At 41.1% G+C, this 19,790-nt stretch overlaps 1 protein-coding gene across 1 annotated transcript; it reads left to right on the plus strand.

Annotated features, from left to right (window-relative positions):
* The first annotated feature begins 629 nt into the window (after positions 1-629).
* DLK1 (delta like non-canonical Notch ligand 1) lies at positions 630-14,883 on the plus strand. The gene is made up of 5 exons (XM_063290327.1): positions 630-824; positions 3,971-4,034; positions 5,611-5,741; positions 8,496-8,640; positions 13,488-14,883. Exons 1-5 carry the CDS (start codon positions 752-754, stop codon positions 14,200-14,202), a joined length of 1,128 nt encoding a protein of 375 aa, XP_063146397.1. The 5' UTR covers positions 630-751; the 3' UTR covers positions 14,203-14,883.
* The last annotated feature ends 4,907 nt before the right edge of the window (positions 14,884-19,790 follow it).

Consider the following 19,790-nt stretch of genomic DNA (forward strand, 5'->3'; position numbering starts at 1 on the left):
GGGAAGGAGTCGCCTCGCCTCCTGCTTTCCCGATCGGCTGTTCCTTAACACGCGGCCTGGGTAGCCAAGGTGTCCCCTCCGGAATCTTGACCGCTTCGCGGGTAACTAAAACCTAAAGGGCGAATCCTGTTTTGAAAGGGTGGAGGAGGAGTCAAATTCATCCCGCACAGAGGCTTTCTTTCGGTCTCTACAGAAAAGAAGGGTGGTATATGGATTATTGCGCAACAAGTGGGACGGGGAGGAGCGCGTGCACGTCAGGAGGGGAGCGAAAAGACCCAACTACCTGAAGCGCGATCCTTACCGCTTTTTCTTTTTTTGGTACTGCACTTCCTCCCTCCACCCTTCTCTGCCTCTTCGCTATTCTTACGCCTACGCCTGGTTTTCCTTTTCTTCCAGACAGAATGCGGATTCCCAGCAAGGTGGGAGCGCGAACGTGAGAATGCATTGGCCCCTTCCCATTCCTGGTTCCCCCCGGTCAGAACAGAAGAGCTTCGCCCCAGATTAGGTGGGGCCTGGATTTCTCGCAGGGAGAATCATCCCTCCTCCTCCTGCTGCGGCCGAAAGTTCCCCTCCCTTTTCCTTCCTGGAAAAAAAAAAAGAAACGACCAAACATACCAAAAAAACAACTGGGGCACTTCTCGGGCGGACGGAACGCTCCTCCCGCGTCCAGCCGCGACGGCGGGCTCCCTCGTCTTTCCTCTCGCAGGCACTGGGAGCGGGGCATGCGCCCCTCGGCTGGGCGCGTTTGGCGATGGATTCCCACACCGCCAAATTCGTGGGCTGCTTGTTCTGGCCGCTGGTCGTCTATCTGCCGCTCGCCCAAGGTAAGAAGAGAGCCCTGCCGCCGGGATGACTGAAGCGCGCGCCTGTCTTAGCTTCTGCGGCGTATGTGCCCGGCGAATTCGTACTAGCTTGCCGTACTAGGATTTGCAGCAGAAGCGCTTCCGAGCCGCAGCGGTCCGCAGCCGGTTTAAATCCTGCTCCCTTGGAAGTAAGCCCCGCTGATTTCACGTGACGCTTCCGAAACTGTACATAAGCCGGGCTGACCGTCTTCCTTTGGGATATTCGCGTGTTTGCTTGGGAACATACTTTTTTTTTATAAAGAAAATGTGTTTCTGAGAGTTTTGTTCTTCGTATTTTTGTTGAACGTGCTCATCGAGTTTGTGAAAGCTTGGGGTGGTGGAAAGGAATGGCTAAATCAACCGTCCCCAACCTGGTGCTCGCCACCTTTTAGCTCTTATTATCTACGGTCAGTTGGCAGGTCTAGAGCCATGGATTGGTACTCCAGTGGGAAAATGTGTGAATCCTCCTTTCGGTTTTAAATAAAGCGTCTATTACTTCTAACCTGTGTATATGTGTATATATACTGTAGAGAGCGAGCGAATGAGAGCTATGTTCAAACTGTTTATTTCCTTGGAAAGTCTTGTTATAGGATAACCAGTTTTAGACATCAATGATAAGCCTGTTTTAGACAATGACATCTTCATTTTTCCATCCTTGTTGGAAGTTAGAAATGAGTTATTTATTTCTCAAATTTATACTACCGCCTATCTCCCCCCAAGAGGGACTCTGAGCGGTTTACAAGAAATTAATTTGAATATGTTATTAATTTAATGTGTTCAGTTACATTAATTAATGCAATGAGTCCTGGCTGCAAAGCCATGACAAACTTTCTATGACATTCAGTTTCATTTAAAATTAGAACCAGCAATACCCATATATTTCTTACGCTGAAGTACACTGGCTTCTGTCTTTTTTTCCAACATACTCTCTGCCCCCCCACCCCCCCAGCTTCAGTCATTTGTGTTTTCCACCTCCTATAATTTACATCATCAGTGAGAAGCTCATAAATATGAAATACCTAGATATGACTTTTCTTTGAATTATGTTTTGTAAAAATGTTATGTGTACACATATTAAAGACTGTATCCAAATTAAGTCTGGCTTGTTTAAGCCCCATATATTTCAATGATAATCAGCCTACAGTTAACTCTTTCCATGAAATCAATGGGAATTGAACTTTTATGGGTTATCCACAACAGTTACAATTTATTTATTATAGTTTATATGCTGCTCAGTCCAGCCGGGCTCAAAATGAATTAGGATTGCAACTTAAATGTATGAAGTAGGATTGCAACTTAATGTATGTACTGATTTGTGAACATTTTGACAAAAGCTGAAAGAAATGTAGGCATATTCAGTTCTGTTATAAATCAGGCACAAAATCCCATGTGAATACCAGGTAAGATCACAGAAGCCTCAAGTCATGGTACCCAGGCTATCATGTCAGATCATATCAGATCATATCATGGTATCCAGGGTCTTTAAAGGTTGCTGACCCCTGTTTTAAGACATTTTACATTCAACATGTCTTTGTGTGATCAATTCAGAAAAACATTGCTTTGCAGTTATTGAACTCCTAAGAGAAGAATTAAATTAGTCTTGTCCTTCAAGTCAGTTATATATCCTATGTACAATGTTAGTTTATATTCTAGGTTTAGCTATAGTTTACAGTCACACAGTAAGACATGCTGTGGCAACGTCAAATAGCTAAACCTTGTATAAATTTTCTTAGAAGTTCCATTGAGTGCAATAAGGTTCAAGGTCAATTAAGATTATTATATATTACTTCATCCTTGAAGTGAGCTCTCTGAAGTTCATCAAGGCCTATTCCCAGGGATATGTGCACAGGAGTACCTTCCCCCACCCCGTTTTGAGTAAACTAAATTGTTTTAGGAGTCATATTCCACTATTGTAGCATATAATGAACTTCAGATACTTTTGCTTATTTTTTGCTTTTCTCAACTACTTAATATCAAACTGAGGAATGTTGGATTTATTCAATATTGATGTGGATTAAATTGGAAGCCAAATCATTTTGGAGCGAGGAGTGCCTTTTCCTTGATCCTTCTTGAATGAATGCAACCATCTGAAACTCACAGAATATTATTTCCATGTTGCAGTTTCAACTGAAAGCATATAAACAAGAATTCCAGTGTGACGTGAGCTGAGATTCATCACACATGGATTATTCAACACAACTTTAAATGACAAACTTATGTTCAGAGCTGAGAAGTTTATACTGTATTATACAATGCTAACAGGAAGGTTTAAAGCAGACTGTAGCAGTGTGGAGTGCAACTGGTCAGAATCTAAGCCATTCAATATCATTTCCTCCCCTCCCTCCCATTGTTTCACCCAACTGTCGTATTGCATTCTGTAGCCATTGAGCATGCTCAGTCTTCATTACCTGTTTTGAAGTCCCCTTTCATTTTAAGCAAATCTTGGTTTTGCCCCACTATCCTCCAAATATACGGATATCTCGTGATTGTTATTGGTTTGGCTTCATAAGGCAATGGTATTCACAGTCTGAACTTCAGAAAAGGGAGGATTTATTTTAAGAATATATATGGGCTATAGGGATTTAAATCATGTCTACATTTTTCAGGGAAATACTGTATAGCCAGGGCCGGTTAAGGCTGAATAGGTGCCTGCCTAGGGTACCAAGTGTTAGGGGTGCCAAAATTGAAAAGACTTCCAAAAAACACAATAAAAGAGCAAAAAGCAGTAACGGTGCATTCTGTGAGCCAGCGTGCCCACTCGGTTAAATATAATTTTGCAGAATTGTTGCAATTGTATGACAACAATGGGTGCTGATGTAATTAAAATTATGTAAATAGGGTGAAAATGTCCAAGAAAAGAAAATTGTCCAGGGCTGAAAATCATAAGTGTAAAGCTGAAAAAGAAAAAGAAAAAAAGAAGCAAGGGGGCACCTTTTTGAAATTCCTAACAAAACCAGAAGATGAGCCAAACCATACAGGGCACCAGAATATTACTTTGCCCAGGGCACCAAAATGTCTAGTGTATTGCTAATAGAATATTTGTGTTGATAATATTACTATTCTGAAGACATTGTAGACATTTTTGTAAGAACTTTTGAAATGTTACATAGCAGTTCTTTTCTTTTTAGGAGTTGATTGCAAACCCGGTTGCCATCAAGTAAATGGATTTTGTGAAGTTTCCAATGAATGCAGGTAAATTAACTGACAGTACTTTTGCCAAAGAGAGAAACAAAAAGACACATTATTTCAGTTAAGCATGATTGCTGCTTTACATTTTTATTTAAGAATAATTTATCTAAAAATGCAATTCAGTAACAAATATTTTAATCAGAGTATTACTCATGCTTGACTTAAACTTTTAGCAATCATTTTTAAAAACAGCAACATACAACAGCTGATCAAGAAAAAATAAGGTTTCTCAAACCAGCAGAACAAAAAAGAATGGTCAGCGTTGGTGAAAAAGATTTCCCTTTTTTCCCCACATCCCTCTGAAATTTGCTCCAGAGGAGCGAGAGGCCTGTTGGGTGCATCATGATGTGGAGGAAAGGGAAGTCTCTTTGGACAATTTGGATGTTGTTCAACTATAATAGATATATAGAAACAAATACTGATTTACAGTTTTTGTTAGTCACCTTTTGAACTAAAAGCTCCATTCGTTCACACATTGATGCTTATCATCTCAACTCAAAGTCTACCTGACCAATCTATATTTGAGTTCCAGAAGAATCAAGACAGGACACTACATAGAAAGACATTCAGTTTGATGGCTCCCAAGGACTATGATTCTCACACATTTTCATAACTTCCAACAAGGTTTGACCAGTCCATTAAAGCTTGGCTAGTCTTGCTTGGCACTTTTCTCACTCATGATGACACTTTTCCACCAAAGTGACTGCCTCATTCAGTTCTCTTGGGAGTCATCTATTTTTTTTTTTAAACATAATTTGTGTCTTCTTTGAACTCTTCATTCAGTTATGTATTTACCATATGCTATACAAGCTGAAATCTTCCTGAGCAAGCATTTCTGCCTCTTTGGCCTGCTGTGAGTGACTCTCTGACACTCCATCTTTCATACATGTCCATTCACACAAGTCAATGGCATAAAACTATTAGTTGTTATATTGTAGCACTATATAATGATTGGTGTTTTATGCTAGTGGCAATATGCTGGCATTAATGTACTAAGACATGGTTCATTAATGTGATTACACATGATTCACATATTCTGCCATTGCTGGTGTGAAAATCATTTTTATTTGAAGTGTTTATAAACTGCTTTTCATACACAGAGCAATGTGCATGTGATACAATGGCCAGTGCACATGATACAATGGCATAATGCCCAGTTCACTGACAAATCCTTTTCCCCTTTATTTATTGGGAAGCTTTAACTGAAATAGATGTGTTCAAAGCATTGGAGTCTATTTTACTGCTTATTTTAAAAAGAAAATGGAAAATTGTAAAGCTGCTACTTGCCAGCAGAACTGAGCATCACAATCTTGGGTAGCTATGGGAGCCACAGAAAGGCACTGAGACTGCACATGGCCCTGCAATGTGGGTTGTCTATGTGATGTAAAGTGTGTTAATGAAGTGATTATCATGGAAATTTCAGTAAGAAAACAATGCCAGTATTCTGTAGTTGCTTTCAATCAGAATAAGCAATCTTATTTCCATAATTTCATCTACGGTGTAATAGCATCTAGGTTCTTAATTCTGTTTGCAGAAAGATCTTAGCCTGATTTGCCATCTCATCTTGTGCTTTTGCTAGATGTCAACCTGGCTGGCAAGGCCCTCTCTGTGATCAGTGTGTTCCTTTCCCTGGCTGTTTGCATGGAACATGTGTCAAACCAGGGCAGTGCATGTGTGAAGAAGGATGGATCGGTAGCCGCTGTGACACAGGTTTGGGGATAATTTCCTTTTCTGTTGAATGAAAATCCTGATGCCAAACAGTTGGAGCTCCATCTGGTGTTGGTGATATCCTATTTATTTATTTAACATATTATTATGCTGCAACAACTCTTGGCTGTTTACATAGAAAAAGATACAATAGAAAACATACCACTTTAAAAAAACAACACACAACAGCACTACAAAAATACAAAGAAGATAGAATAAAAGAGATGGCAACATCCAAACAGATTAGAGAAAGACTCTCTGAAAAGCTTAATACTAATAATACTAACTTTCTGTTTATATTTTAGACAGACATTACACATCAGATATTTTTCAAGACAGTTTTACTACTAAATATTGTTAGAGCATGGATTGAAACTGAACATTATGATGAGGATGTTTACCAATATTTTATCATCTTTACCGGCCCAGTAAAAAATGCTGGCAATAACTTCATAATGAGGCCACTGAAATTGAAGGGGCTTGAATAGTATAGCACAAAACCATGTATAGACTGGCTCTGACTGAATCCATTTTTAGTTCAGCCATGTTAAAGGAAGCTGGATAGCTTTAAGCCAATAGCCATAATTCATCCTTTCCTTGCAGAACTATAATAATGAGAAAAGGTTGTATTGAGAAGGTTGGGTGGAGTATACATTTTGGAATATGGAGAGGACTCATTAAAAAGAGATAAACATGTATGAAGTCCAAATCAACTAATAACCCTGTAATATCATAGCTTATACTATTATGCACATAGTAGCATCTGGCTGACCTTGTTAGAGCTCAGAAGTTAAGCAAGTCAGACCTATTTAATCTGTGGTTGTGAGATCCTCAGGGAATCCCAGGGTTGTAGACTAAATAAAAAGGTTTTAAAAAAGACAGCAGTGGCGAACTGCTGTTGCCAGTACTGCATGAATGTGTCCATATGCTATCTAGGACTAGCTTTTTCCCCAAAATATTATTTATGGTTTTTAGCTGAAAGACAGTGCATGTAAAAGCTCCTGGCTTCAATTTCTGCTAGCTTTAGTTTAGAAAGAGTCAAAATTGCTCATGCTTGCTGAGAGTTTGTTACTTCTTGTGCAGTCTGATGAGGTGACTGGAAGAACATCTGCAAGATCATCTGGGATCCATTTAACCTTATGGATACTGAAGAAATGTAGTCTCCTGTAATGTGAGCTCTGATACTTATGAACTGGACCTCTGCCCTTCCTGGCTTGTTTGAGCTGCCAGGGAAGGAACTGAGAGACTGGATTAGGAATGCCTCTATGAAGGAGAGGATAGTGTCAGGCATCTTGAAGGAGAAGGTGACACGTTCCCCTCTGAAGAGGTCACCTGTACATGTGGCAATACAACTTCCGCTCCATCTTCAGAAAGTGATCAGGTCTCAGTTGCAGAGGATCTTGGAAGAAGTGGCTTATTGGAATCCTTGTCACTCCGGTTTCAGGCTTGGATATGGGACAAAAACTATTTTGATAGAATAGAACTTTGAGTCAAAAGTCAGTCCTAGATAGATATTCTCCCGTGTGGGGGAGATGGGCGGTGATTAAAATATGATAAATAAATAAATAAAAATTTAAAAAATCCTTCCTAATGAAGCAGTTCCAGTCAGTAGTGATGGGGAAGAGAAATCAAGATCCTGGCCACTCCAATATGCAGTATCCCAGAGCTTGGTCCTCTCCCTTATCATATCTAATATCTTAATAAAGTCACTAGAAGAGGTCATGTATCAGTCCAGAGTCAGGTACCATCAGTATGCTGACAATTCCTAGTTATACATCTCTGCCATGGGCCAAGCAGGAGACGTAGGGGTTGTCCTAATCCGGTGTCTGGAAGTTATCAAACAGGTTCACATAGCAAGAGGGAATGGCTGTTGACTCAGAAACCATCTGGCTCCAACTCTGACTATGGATATCTGTGCTATCCCAAAAAGAGCAGGTCTGTGATCTGGGGACACAGGGATCCATTCCTGTATTCTGTGCATTGTGGTATTATGATGCAGGCTCCACTTTTTCATATTTGCATGAAAATAAGTAAGGGAAGGAGTTTAAGTTGTGACACATATTTTATCACTTGTCTTCCCCTTGCTCCTTTCCCCCAAACATCTATGTCTGGGGATTCTTTCGGACATGTGGGTCCTGCTGGAAAAGCAGTTGGAAGCTGTAGCCCTGAGAGGTTTTGCCCAATTTTGGCTGGTGTGCCAGGTGCTCTGGTACAGTCATCATGCCCTCCTTCCCTTGTGGCTGGACTACACCAGCATCCTGCACTGCTTTTGAAGACAATTTGGGGGAGCTTTAATTGGGAACAGATTGCTGACAGGCAGAAGCTGATTCAGCAGAGTAACCCTGCTCTTTTGGTCACTGCACTGGGTACCTGTAAGTTTTTCAGTACAATTCAAAATGCTGATTATTACTTATGAAGCTTTTGATGGTTTGGATACTGGTGACTTTCAGGATTGTTTGCTCCAAGGGACCAGGATGATGATTCTTTTAATGGTTTTAATATTTTTGTTCTTTTATTGTTTTATGTACAAAAGCTACCCAGACTTATTATTGGAGTGCCACAGAAATCATGACACATAAATAAGACATTTAGTTTAGGACATTTAGTCCTAAAGAGCCACTGCCTTTCAGAGCAGGCACGATTGGGAAAAAAGGAATATTTCTGTTTTGTATTTTTTCCTTAAATGTAAATAAACAAATATTAATTACATTGTAATCACAACAACGGTGTATTTCTCTTTTTCCTTTTTTAACACAGTTGTTCATCCTTGTTCTTCCAAGCCTTGTTCAAATTACTCAAGGAATTGTGTTGAGACTGGCAATGGCGGATACATTTGCTTGTGCTCTCAAGGCTATATGGGAAAAAACTGCCAGATGAAAAGAGGGCCCTGTATTGTTAATGGGTAAATATGGATGAAGTTTGTTGATTAACTCTTGACTTTGGTTAGCCTAATTCATTCTTCTTCAGTTTTCTCCTTCCAGATGTATTGGCACGGCAGCTGCTGGAATTCCCAGTGAAAATGGCTGAAGAGAATTCTCAAGATCACAGCCCTACTATGTCTGCCTCTTTATTCCATGCCTGTTCTCTTCCCTTGTAAAATGAAGGCTGGGGAAAGGAGGTGACTTCTAAATGGGAAGGCAAATGCTCTATTTAGATAACTTTAATATATGCATTTGCTTTTGGTGAGCCCTGCTCACTTTTGGTTTCAGTGTTTAATGGAGAGAAAAAAAACCTGAAGAAGCAGAGTTGGCCGTTTTGCCATTAAACAGAGACTGCTTTGCTGCAAATTTGTTTGTTCTCTAGCACTAAAGCAAATTAATATGGTTAAGCTATTTCTTAGTTCATGCAGTAAGAAAAGACAAGAGTGGGTATCATTTTGATTGGAAAGTGGTGGGCAGCACCACTGTTGAGTAGAGGACAACATTGAATCTAGATTCTGCATGCTCCCATTTTGTTCTTTCCAACAGAATCACATGTATTGGAGCAAGGGTTCAGTTACTCATGTTTTCAATATTTATCATGCCTTTCCATGCAAATGGAGAACATGAATGTATTGTTTCAGGAAAAAAAAGACTTCAAACTCCTAGTTAGCTGCCATGTTTTATGTGGTGTTTTTAAGCCTAATCTGAAAGTCACTACCCAACTATGTTCCACAACTGCAACTTTGGAGAAGGATCTTCACATTTGTAATACAAAACCTAGATGTTAAAGCAGTTAGGCCATGATTATGTAATTTTTTTTCAGATTAAGACATCATTTTCTTTCCTCCTGATTGTGTTTTCACAGTAAATTATACAATGAGAAAGATGAAATACATGAGGACACAAAATAAGAGTAGAAATTCATCTAAAATAATTTTTGGTCTTAATTTATATTTTAAATCTAATAGCATTACAGATACTATTTGTTGGACTCCAGTAACTTTTAAGTCCTCAATATTTACTTTCCACAATTCAGGTTTAACATTACAAAAAGCCATACCACAAGAATTTGTTCTATTGGTTCCAGATTGATCATATCCCAGCTTTCTGAGATATTTAAATGAAAGTATCAGTGACTTAATATCTGATTTGCTTTCAAAAGAGAGATTTGGTTTCCAGGATCATGGTCTGAACCATGTAGCTGGACTGCTGACCCAAGATGGGATGTACTTTGCAGGAACTGGTAAAAATAGATTGATCAGCAAGATTTCAGATAGGAACCAATGAGTGGTGGAAATGCAGTAAGACCTCAGATAAGGACTTGTGTACTGTAGAAGTTGCTAAAATAAGGTTTCTGAAAGCACACAAAGAAAAATCAGAATATTGACTCACAAAATTTATAGCTTTTATTAGTTTTAACCTAATATTCAGAGCATGGGAAATAAAATGAGTCTGAGCTCAGATATGATTTAATAAATACAGCAGACATACGGTGTGATGATTTTCTTGGAATGTAGAAACAAGGATATAATTTCTTCAAAAGGAACAAAAGCAGAGGAAAGGAAGAGAAATATATTATTTTTCAAAGATCTATTGCTCAGAAACCCAAGTGAATGAACTTTGCAATACTGTAAAATATATCTGGGTTAAAGTAAATGAAGGAACAAATAATAACAATACAGTTGTTGTCTATTCTTCCATGCCCAACCAGGGAGAAGATATGATGTTTTTTCAAAGCAAATTGCAGATCTTTCAAAGACATGAAGTTGATGAAATTGTAGTAATGGGAGATTTTAATTATCCAGCTATCAGTTGGGAGACAAATTCTGCCAAGCAGTCCTTCAGGAAATTCCTGTCTAGTCTTGCTGACAGCTTTCTCCTTCAGAGGGTGAAGGAAGGTACAAGAATAGGGAAGAGTTTCTTGAGGAAGTGGAAGTAGCAGAAACATTGGAGGAAAGTGATCATGTAATGGTGAAGTTATTTATTTTAAGGGAAACAAAGTAGAGTCAAATAGTCTTTGGACTTTTTGAAAAAGAATGCTTCTAATAACCTTAGCTCTGATAAGGAGGATCCCATGACAGAAGGTAATGGGAAAAAAGCTCAAGTTGGGTGGGAGTTCCTAAAGGAGATTCTAAAAGCACAATTGCAAACAATTCCCATGATAAGGAAATAATGGAGGACAGCAAAAAAAAAAAAAAAAAAGGCCAATTGGTTATTTAAAAAAAAACTTGATGAAGTTTTAAAGGACATGTACAGGGAACTGAAAAGGGGCAAGTCACAAGAGTACAGGCAGGTGGCTGGAACTGCAGAGCTAGTGTCAGGAAAGAAAACAGGATTAGTTGTGATTAGTGAAGTATGTTAGGAATAACAGGAAGGATGTAACAGCAGATAATAAAGAGATAAATCTGTGAGCACCTTGAAGATTTATTTTTATTTTATTTATTTATTATTCTCTACCCAGCCTTTATTATTTTTATAAATAACTCAAGGCAGGGAATAGACCAAATACTCCTTCCTCCTCCTATTTTCCCCACAACAACAACCCTGTGAGGTGAGTTTGGCTGAGAGAGAGAGAGACTGGCCCAGGTCACCCAGCTGGTTTTCATGCCTAAAATGGGACTAGAACTCTTAAGTTCCTGGTTTCTAGCCCAGCACCTTAACCACTAGACCAAACTGGCTTTCTAATAATGTGCTACTTAATACAACTTGGCATGGATTTGTCAAGAGCAAAGACTAATTTTTTGAGTGGGTAATCTCTGTAATAGACTATAGCAATGCTGTAGACATATATTGACTGCAACAGTTTCACAGAGTGCCCCATGACATGTTGATTTACAAGCTAGTCAAGTATGGGCTGGATGGCATGAACATTAAGTGAATCCATACCTGGTTTGAAAATTACACCAAGTTCTTACCAATGACTGCACATTAAACTGGAGAGAGACATTAAATGAAATGGCTGAGGAACCAGTCCTGGATCCTCCACTCCTCAGTATGTTGATTAATGATTTGGGTTCAAGAGATGGAGGAAATGCTCTTAACATCTGCAGATGACATAAAATGGGATGTGATAGGTAACACATTAGAAATAAATTCAAACAATATTGACAGGTTGGAGAAATGGACTAAGGGTAACAGACTGAAATCCAACCCAGGCAAATACAAAATTATTCACTTTGGAAAGAAAAATCAAATGCATTTGGGGTATACCATGGATAATACCTGGCTTAATAATGACACTTGTGAAAATACCTTGGAATAGTCGTTCAGTACAAATTGAGTATCAGCTGGCAGTGTAATGTGGCTGCATATAAGGCAATTTTAAGCTGCAACAACTCAAATATAATTTCCAAAGCCAGGAAGTAATTGCATTACTATATCCTGCATTGCTCAGATCCTGCCTCACTTCTGCATCCAGTTCTGGGCACCAAATTCTAAGAAGGATTTGGAGAAATGGAACAGTTCCAGAAAAGGGCAATGTAGATGATCAGTGGACTAGAAATTAAGCTCTAGGAAGAAAGATTGAAGGAGCTAGGACAGTGTTCCTCAACTTTGGCAACTTTAAGATGCGTGGACTTCAACGCCCAGAATCCCCGAGCCAGCATGAAACACTGAGCTAGGAGGTTTAGTCTCGAGAAAGACAACCGTGGGGAGCTCATTTCAAATGCCTGAAGAGTTGCTGCATAAAAAGGCACCTTCTCTTGTCTTTTGTTTCAGAAGTGCAGAGCATAGAATAATGGAATTCAGTTACAGGAAGGCAGTTAGAAAAAGGTTCCTAATAGCAACAGCAATTTGACAGTGGAATCTATTACCCAGGGAGGAGGTGGGCTTCCCTTCATCAGTGGGTTCAGGAAGAGCTAGACAAGCTTCTGTACGGGATGCTTTAATGCTGATTCATACACTGAACAGGGGATTGGACTTGCTGGCCTACATGGCCCCTTCCAAATCCTGTGAGTTTATGATCAGCCTTGACTGGAAGTTGCCCCCTCTCCCTCTGCTGATTTGTTTTTTTATAATCCATAGTTTTCTTTAGGGAAATTAAGGTGATAATACTGTAAATTGTTCTTACAGAACCACTTCTAGTTGCAACAAATCTGTAGGATGGATTATGTAGCAAGAGAGATCAAAATCATCCAGTTAACTTCAGGGACAAGTAGGAGTTTAAGTCGGGAACGTGGTTGATGCATCATGCTAAGCCATGGTTTGCTTAACTAGTGTTGGCTGGGTTCTCAAAACATGATTAACCCAAAGCAAACAACATAGCTTACGATTTTGTGCAATCTCACCAGTTCTAGGCTGACACTGATCATCTCACTACACTACATAGTTCACAACATTATGCCCTGATAGGGCTAAGGTGGGACTTCCTTTCCCTTTTCTCAATATTTATGCCTGCCTGCCTCTTCTCCCCTCCTTCCCAACTTCTCCATGCTATGAAGTTGCCAAGGGACTACTTACCCTTGCCAGAGATTGCCCATGAGCTGCCGATGGTCCCAGGCAGACAAGCTGTCAACCCCTTTTTACAGCAGTGGAACAGTGGCTTTTGTGGATCTAGGATAAAAAAAAGTGGGAGCAAAGTCTTACTTTGCATTTGTTTTATTACCTGTGGTTGAATATTCTAAACAGTTCAAGTGGATTATGTTTGAAATGTTCTAGCAAAACATTTCCAGTGGTGGTGTTTTGCCTCAAGCTTAGAACATTTCATTTTATGCACACCAGTTTAAAAAAAGGGGGGGGGGCAAGGAAGAAAATGTGAAGAAATAGAGAAATGCTTCAGGTATGAATCACATTATAATAGAACTCTTTTTCCTCTTCTTTTGAACTGCAGCTCACCTTGCCAAAATGGAGGAACTTGTTTGGACGATGATGGGTTTGCACCTTATGCCTCTTGCATGTGCTTGCCAGGATTTACTGGACAGTTTTGTGAGATTGATATGGATGACTGTGAACCAAACCCCTGTGAAAATGGAGGCACGTGCACGGATATTGGCAAAAGCTTCCACTGCTCTTGTCCTCTTGGCTATGGAGGTGTGTTGTGCAGTAACCGCATCCCAGCTTGTGATAGTAGCCCTTGTGAAAATGGTGGGACATGTCATGGACATCATGGCAGAGGCTTCAAGTGCATTTGCAAACCATACTTTGTTGGGGCCACCTGTGGTTCTTCCACTAGAAACACAAGTGTGAATGTGGTGGCTAAACACAGAGGGAATCACAATCACCACCTGCATTTGAGAGGTCACCGTAAACCAGCTCAGCAGCAAGAAAAGGAAATACTGACCATAAAAGAGACAATTGAAAACAGGCAGTCATTGCTTACTAAGAGTCAGGTGATCTGCTTCATGGTTCTAAGCTTCCTTACATGTCTTGTTGTTCTGGGTACAACTGGGATTATATTTTTCTCTAAATTTGAAGTATGGCTAGCCAATGCCAGATACAGACAACTACTGCACAAGGAGAGGGATTGCTTTCTAAAAGCAAATGATGATGAGAATTTTTCTGTTACAACAATCTTTCCTGAGAAGATTAATCAGACTAATGAATAGGCTATATAGAGCCAATCTTGTGAGATAGATCCTTTTTCATTTTTGCTTGTAACGAAAATTCTGGCTTTGGAACCAATTGACAAATAAGAAAGATGCTTAGTTTTTGTCAGTCATGTTTTCCCAAACATTTTTTTTTCAGTTGAAATCATGTTGTGGACCATGTTGTACAACCTTTTTGGGACTGAAGGCTATATTTAGAACTTGAGCGGAGAGCTAGGGAAGCAAAACAGAGGTGGTGGAGCCTTGCCCATTTTTTAAAAATTCAATGTAAGTTTTCATTTATTTAGCTAATTAACTATAATATGATTATTCCCCATATATTTAATATCTTTTCCAGTCTGTAACATATTTTAAATTCAGCAGCAGCTTTTTGAGGGGCTCTGAAGATCACACCAGGGCTTGGAAGAAGGAGGTGTTACAGTATATGCCAATGTAACAGACTTATGAAACTTAATTTAGGTTGTAATCCTATATTATATATCTGGAAGTAAGTTCCATTAAACTTCGTGGGGTTTGCTTCTGAACAGGCACATGCACAGTTGAATTATTGCTATTTTAAATAAAAAGTCAATGCAACATTGTTAAGATAACTATCGTCATATTTTGTGCTATGTTTGGCAATTGTGATATTTCTAAATGATTTTCTAATGCTTATTTTGAATAAATAGTTATTAAGGGCTAAAGCAGATCAAATCGTTTGTAGGAGTGGTTGTTTTCTTTTGATGATGCTGATTTAGGCATTGTTTTTGAATTTGGGCCAGATATTTTTCAGCTGAAATGGTGAGAAAATATTGTCCCTATCTTCAACCACATGGATAGGGGCATTAGGAGAGCCGTGCTAGATCAGAGCATCAGTCTCTGTAATTCAACATTCTGTTTACCTCAGTGGTCAACCAGTGGCCAACCTCCAGTAAACTACATGCAGAATCTAAAGCTGATAGCCTCTTCCATTCTTGTTCCCCAGCAGTTGGTTAGTAGCATACTGCTCTCCAAACCAAGAAGATGCAATTACTAGTAATGAAAAGACTACAGATATATGGTACTTTCAAAGTTACAATCCCTGCAACAAACCATGGCACAGTGGTTAGTGCATGTGATTGGATCTAGTGAGAACCAGCTTGAAGTCCACATTCAACCATATATCTGATTGGGTAATTCTAGGACATTGCTATCTCTCTGCCCAAGCTACCTCACAAAGTTATTACTGAGGTTAAAAAAAAAAGTTGATCCCCATGTACTTAAGCTCTGTAGTAAGGTGGGACAAAACAAATAAAAACTAAGATAAATATGTCAATATGATTACCTGCCATGGATATGATGAGGCTGAAGAAAGAATGATTTGTTAAAGGCAAATTAGCTGGTTCAGAGCAGAGGTGAGGTAATTAAAATGGGACCTTCCAATTTCTTAGTTAAGTCTCTTAGCCTCTGTGCATTTGTGGAATTAAAGAATTGTTCTCATTTATATTACAAGTACACTATAGATCAAAAGTAGCTCCCTGAGAAACTTGCAATTCCTGAATGTTTGACTAATTCCCAGAGAGAGAAAGAGAGAAAGATCTGAAAAACATCAGAAAGACTACTTCCTGTCATATGAATATGCCCCTGCTTTGCATTCATCACTTGATGCATGTTCCTCAGTATCCAGAGAAGGTCAAGACAGATTTCCCTGGAGCAGAAATCCAGTTGTGAAACTCCTTCCCTTCCTCTCCTTTAGTTCCCTTTCGGGATCTGTTGAGCTTTTAATGTTGTTTATTCATTTAATCGCTTCCGACTCTTCGTGACTTCATGGACCAGCCCATGCCAGAGCTTCCTGTCGGTCGTCAACACCCCCAGCTCCCCCAGGGACGAGTCCATCACCTCTAGAATATCATCCATCCATCTTGCCCTTGGTCAGCCCCTCTTCCTTTTGCCCTCCACTCTCCCTAGCATCAGCATCTTCTCCAGGGTGTCCTGTCTTCTCATTATGTGGCCAAAGTATTTCAGTTTTGCCTTTAATATCATTCCCTCAAGTGAGCAGTCTGGCTTTATTTCCTGGAGGATGGACTGGTTTGATCTTCTTGCAGTCCAAGGCACTCTCAGAATTTTCCTCCAAGAGCTTTTAATAGTTAATGGTTAAATCTGATTGATTGTTCTGGAAGTTGTATACAGGGCCGCAACTGGGGGGGGGAGGGGCAACCGGGGCATGTGCCCCAGGCGCCGCACTGGTGGGGTGCCAAAATGAGCGTGGGGGGCACCAAAATGAATGCGGGGGGGGCACCAAAATGGGCGCAGAATCCATGTTTGCCCCAGGTGACACAGACCCTAGTTGCGGCCCTGGTTGTATATACAAAAAGCTGTGGATGACAATGGGAAAGCTGTGCAAGAGGCTCAGTCTCCCATTTTTTTTTTCAATCTAAGATCATTTAATTGAAGATGGGTGTCCCTCAGGGGGTAAAATAGCCAAGATGATGGTATTGACCCCACAATCAATGCACTATCCTTCTTTTACATTAATTGCCTGGGCAATGCATATAAAGGGGGTGGGGCTTTGACTGCAAAATCATTGCTTCTATCCTGACTTTTTGACTCCCACCCCACCTGCAAATAACCCTGATGGGAGATGCTAGAGATGGAGCTCAAGATCTTGCATCTGAAAAACACATTCTACAGATCAACTCTGACCCTCCACTAGAGGACCCTTACTAATGTTCATACAGAAGGTATTAAAAATAATTTTGCCACAGATCAGAGAATTTTAGGACTGAAAGGGGCTATTTAAGCCATACAATCTTAAAACCTGGTTTTTGCAAGAATCCAAATTAAAGTTTCCTCAATGTGTAGCTGTCATGCTAGGAGTGAACTTGAATTTTTAAATTCAGATGGTAATACAGACACCAGCTGGAGCAAAGTTTGACTAACATTTGTCTTTCCTCAGGAGGGAAAATATAAGAGGAGAAAGGAGTTCCAAATACTTCCTAAATTGCTTCAATATCATTTATTTTCTTTCCAAAGTTTAAAAGCTAAAAGAGATCTCTCATTCACCTTATACAATTTAGAAACTAAGTGGAATATATATTTATCAGTCCACTTCTGCCTTTGATTTGCCCATTCTTTCTATGGATTTTTTAATTTTATAAAGTCAATACAAAAAATGGCCTCTCCTCAAAAGGGACCGTTAAATGGAACAGATCCTCCCTGAATAACTTTGTGCTACTCTAGAACAGCATTACCAATTATTCTGTAGTAATGGAGTTGCTAATCCTTGGAATTCTCCCTAGAATAAGGTAAACAATGACAGAAAGTTGAGTTGTGTCTGTGCATTTATAATGTTAAATGTGCATTTGCATGAACTCTGAAATATTGTCATGTTCCCATTTCAATGTGCTGTTAACATTGTAACGTTTCACATGTCATCTTCTGTTCCGTGTTCCTTCACCCTGGGTTTTTCCATTCCTTCCCCCTCCGTTGTTTTGAGGGCTTGGAATGTATGTTTGGGTTTGCGCTCCTGCTCAAGGTTACTTTCCCAGGCGCGTCTAACGGCTTCTAGCACCTGGGAGGGGGAGCGCCCTGACGAGGGATGGGGCGGAACTTGCTCACAGGCAAGGCTTTTAAGTTTGTATTTGGCGCGCTTTTGCTCATTCTCAGCTTTCTCTGTATTTGCATACTATTCCTTTAATAAATCAGTTATCTTTAAGCCCGAGCTTGTGAGACTGAGTATTTGGGATTAGGCAACCGTTACATAAAGCTGAGAATTCATTTCATCCATTTTCCGCTAGCCCCATCCAATCGTTGGATAAGAGGGAACGCTAGCGATGACCGAACATCAGCTTCGCGCAAGTGATGGAAGCGAGGAGGAGCGGGAGGCGGCAAGGATCCGACCAGCTCTAACCTCGAGAGCGCAAAGAGCAGCACGTCGGGAGTTGCGGGATGTCCAACTAGATGAGCTGCTGATATCCATGCAGGAGAGCCTCAGGAGTGAACATAAAACTGTTATGGAAAGAGCACCGGGGAGGGGGTCTCCACAATTATCCTGGGAGCCCGAAGTCCCCTTGTCACCGAGGGTGGTGGTAACCAACCAACCCCTGGAAGAGCCGGTCACTCCAGCTCTTATGAGGGCATTAGAGGATAAAATGGATCTAATAGTGACAATCCTTAAGGATCTACCCAGAGATGCAGAGCCCACCCCGGAGGATTGGGAGGAAGAGCCGTCACAGTATCCCAGGCACAGTACCCTACCAACCAGGGGGAGAAGCAAGACTCGATCAGCCCGTCAGGCGGGGGGGCGAGAGGCAAGACCCCCTAGGGATCGGCCACCCATGGGGGCTCAGCGTACGCTGACATTCGCGGAACCGCCACAGCCAGCTGAGCCGGCAAGAAACTTCCCACCATTTGGAGTAAAGTTTGATGGGGATCCCACTACGCTCTCCTTCTTTATCACTAATGCCAAGCATTATATGGAAGATTGGGGCCAGAACTTTCGGTCAGAACATGGCAAAATCAATTTCATCGCCAACAAACTGAGAGGAAGGGCAGCTGATTGGTATGTGCAACTGTGCCAGGCTGAGGCAACTGAGTTAGAGGACTTCGAGGACTTTTTGTGGGCACTTAAACAGCATTTCGAAGACCCTCTAGCCCAAGAAACAGCTAAAAATGCCCTGAGGAAACTCTACCAAGGGTCCCTCTCAGTTGCCAATTATGCGTTGGAATTTAAAGCTTTGTCGGGGAAAGTGGAAGACTGGTCTGAGCCAACCTTAATTGAAATGTTTAAGCAGGGGCTAGAACCAGAAATCCTTCGCTGGGCACTAGGAAGAGATGATCCCAAAACGCTGTATGGGTGGATTCAGTTGGCGGGCAGCGCAGAAAATGCCCTGCAAACCTATGCCCATACCAAAGAGCTTAGACAATGGCGTCTTGCTAGAGGAGCGCGCACATCTGGACTTGCCAGCCGCCCCAAACCGAAAACCTGGGAAGAAGAAAGGGAACGACGATTCTCCAAAGGTCAGTGCCTGAGATGTGGGAAAGAAGGGCATCGAGCCACGTCGTGCCCGAGACGCCGTCCAGAGGAACGACAGACGAAACCTACAGTAAAGTCGCCTGCTCCTGCTCCACCGCGGAAACTGAAAGCGGCCGTCGCAGAACGGGACCCCCCAGAACTACCCTTCGGAGAAGAGGAAGAAGAGTTGCAATTCGAGCAGCCAGCGGGAAAAGCCTACCACCTGCCCTGAAGGGCGCCCTAGGGCAGGTGGAAGAAACCAGGCGTAACCACGATTCGTTTACTCAAGCCCTACCTGCCGTCGGACCGCTGGCATCCCCAACCCATTCCACCACCTCCGCTCATGATCGACAACCAGCAACACTTCGAGGTGACATCCATCCTCGACTCCCGACGCCAGCGCTCCGCTTTACATTACCTCGTCCGCTGGAAACATTTCCCTCATCCTGAATGGGTTGCTGCTCCAGACGTGCTTTCCCCTCGTCTGGTAGCCCAATTTCACTCTGCCTATCCTGACAAACCTGCTCCATAGTTTTTTTTGGGGGGGCAATATGTCATGTTCCCATTTCAATGTGCTGTTAACATTGTAACGTTTCACATGTCATCTTCTGTTCCG

Source organism: Candoia aspera, chromosome 1 (assembly GCF_035149785.1).
Source record: "Candoia aspera isolate rCanAsp1 chromosome 1, rCanAsp1.hap2, whole genome shotgun sequence".
NCBI lineage: Eukaryota > Metazoa > Chordata > Lepidosauria > Squamata > Boidae > Candoia > Candoia aspera.

Excerpts from the sequence above, each read along its gene's own strand:
- DLK1 (XM_063290327.1), top strand. The coding sequence starts at position 752 with ATGGATTCCCACACCGCCAAATTCGTGGGCTGCTTGTTCTGGCCGCTG. Across the intron at positions 825-3,970 it reads CTATCTGCCGCTCGCCCAAG|GAGTTGATTGCAAACCCGGT; the intron begins GTAAGAAGAGAG and ends TTTTCTTTTTAG. Across the intron at positions 8,641-13,487 it reads GGGCCCTGTATTGTTAATGG|CTCACCTTGCCAAAATGGAG; the intron begins GTAAATATGGAT and ends TTTGAACTGCAG.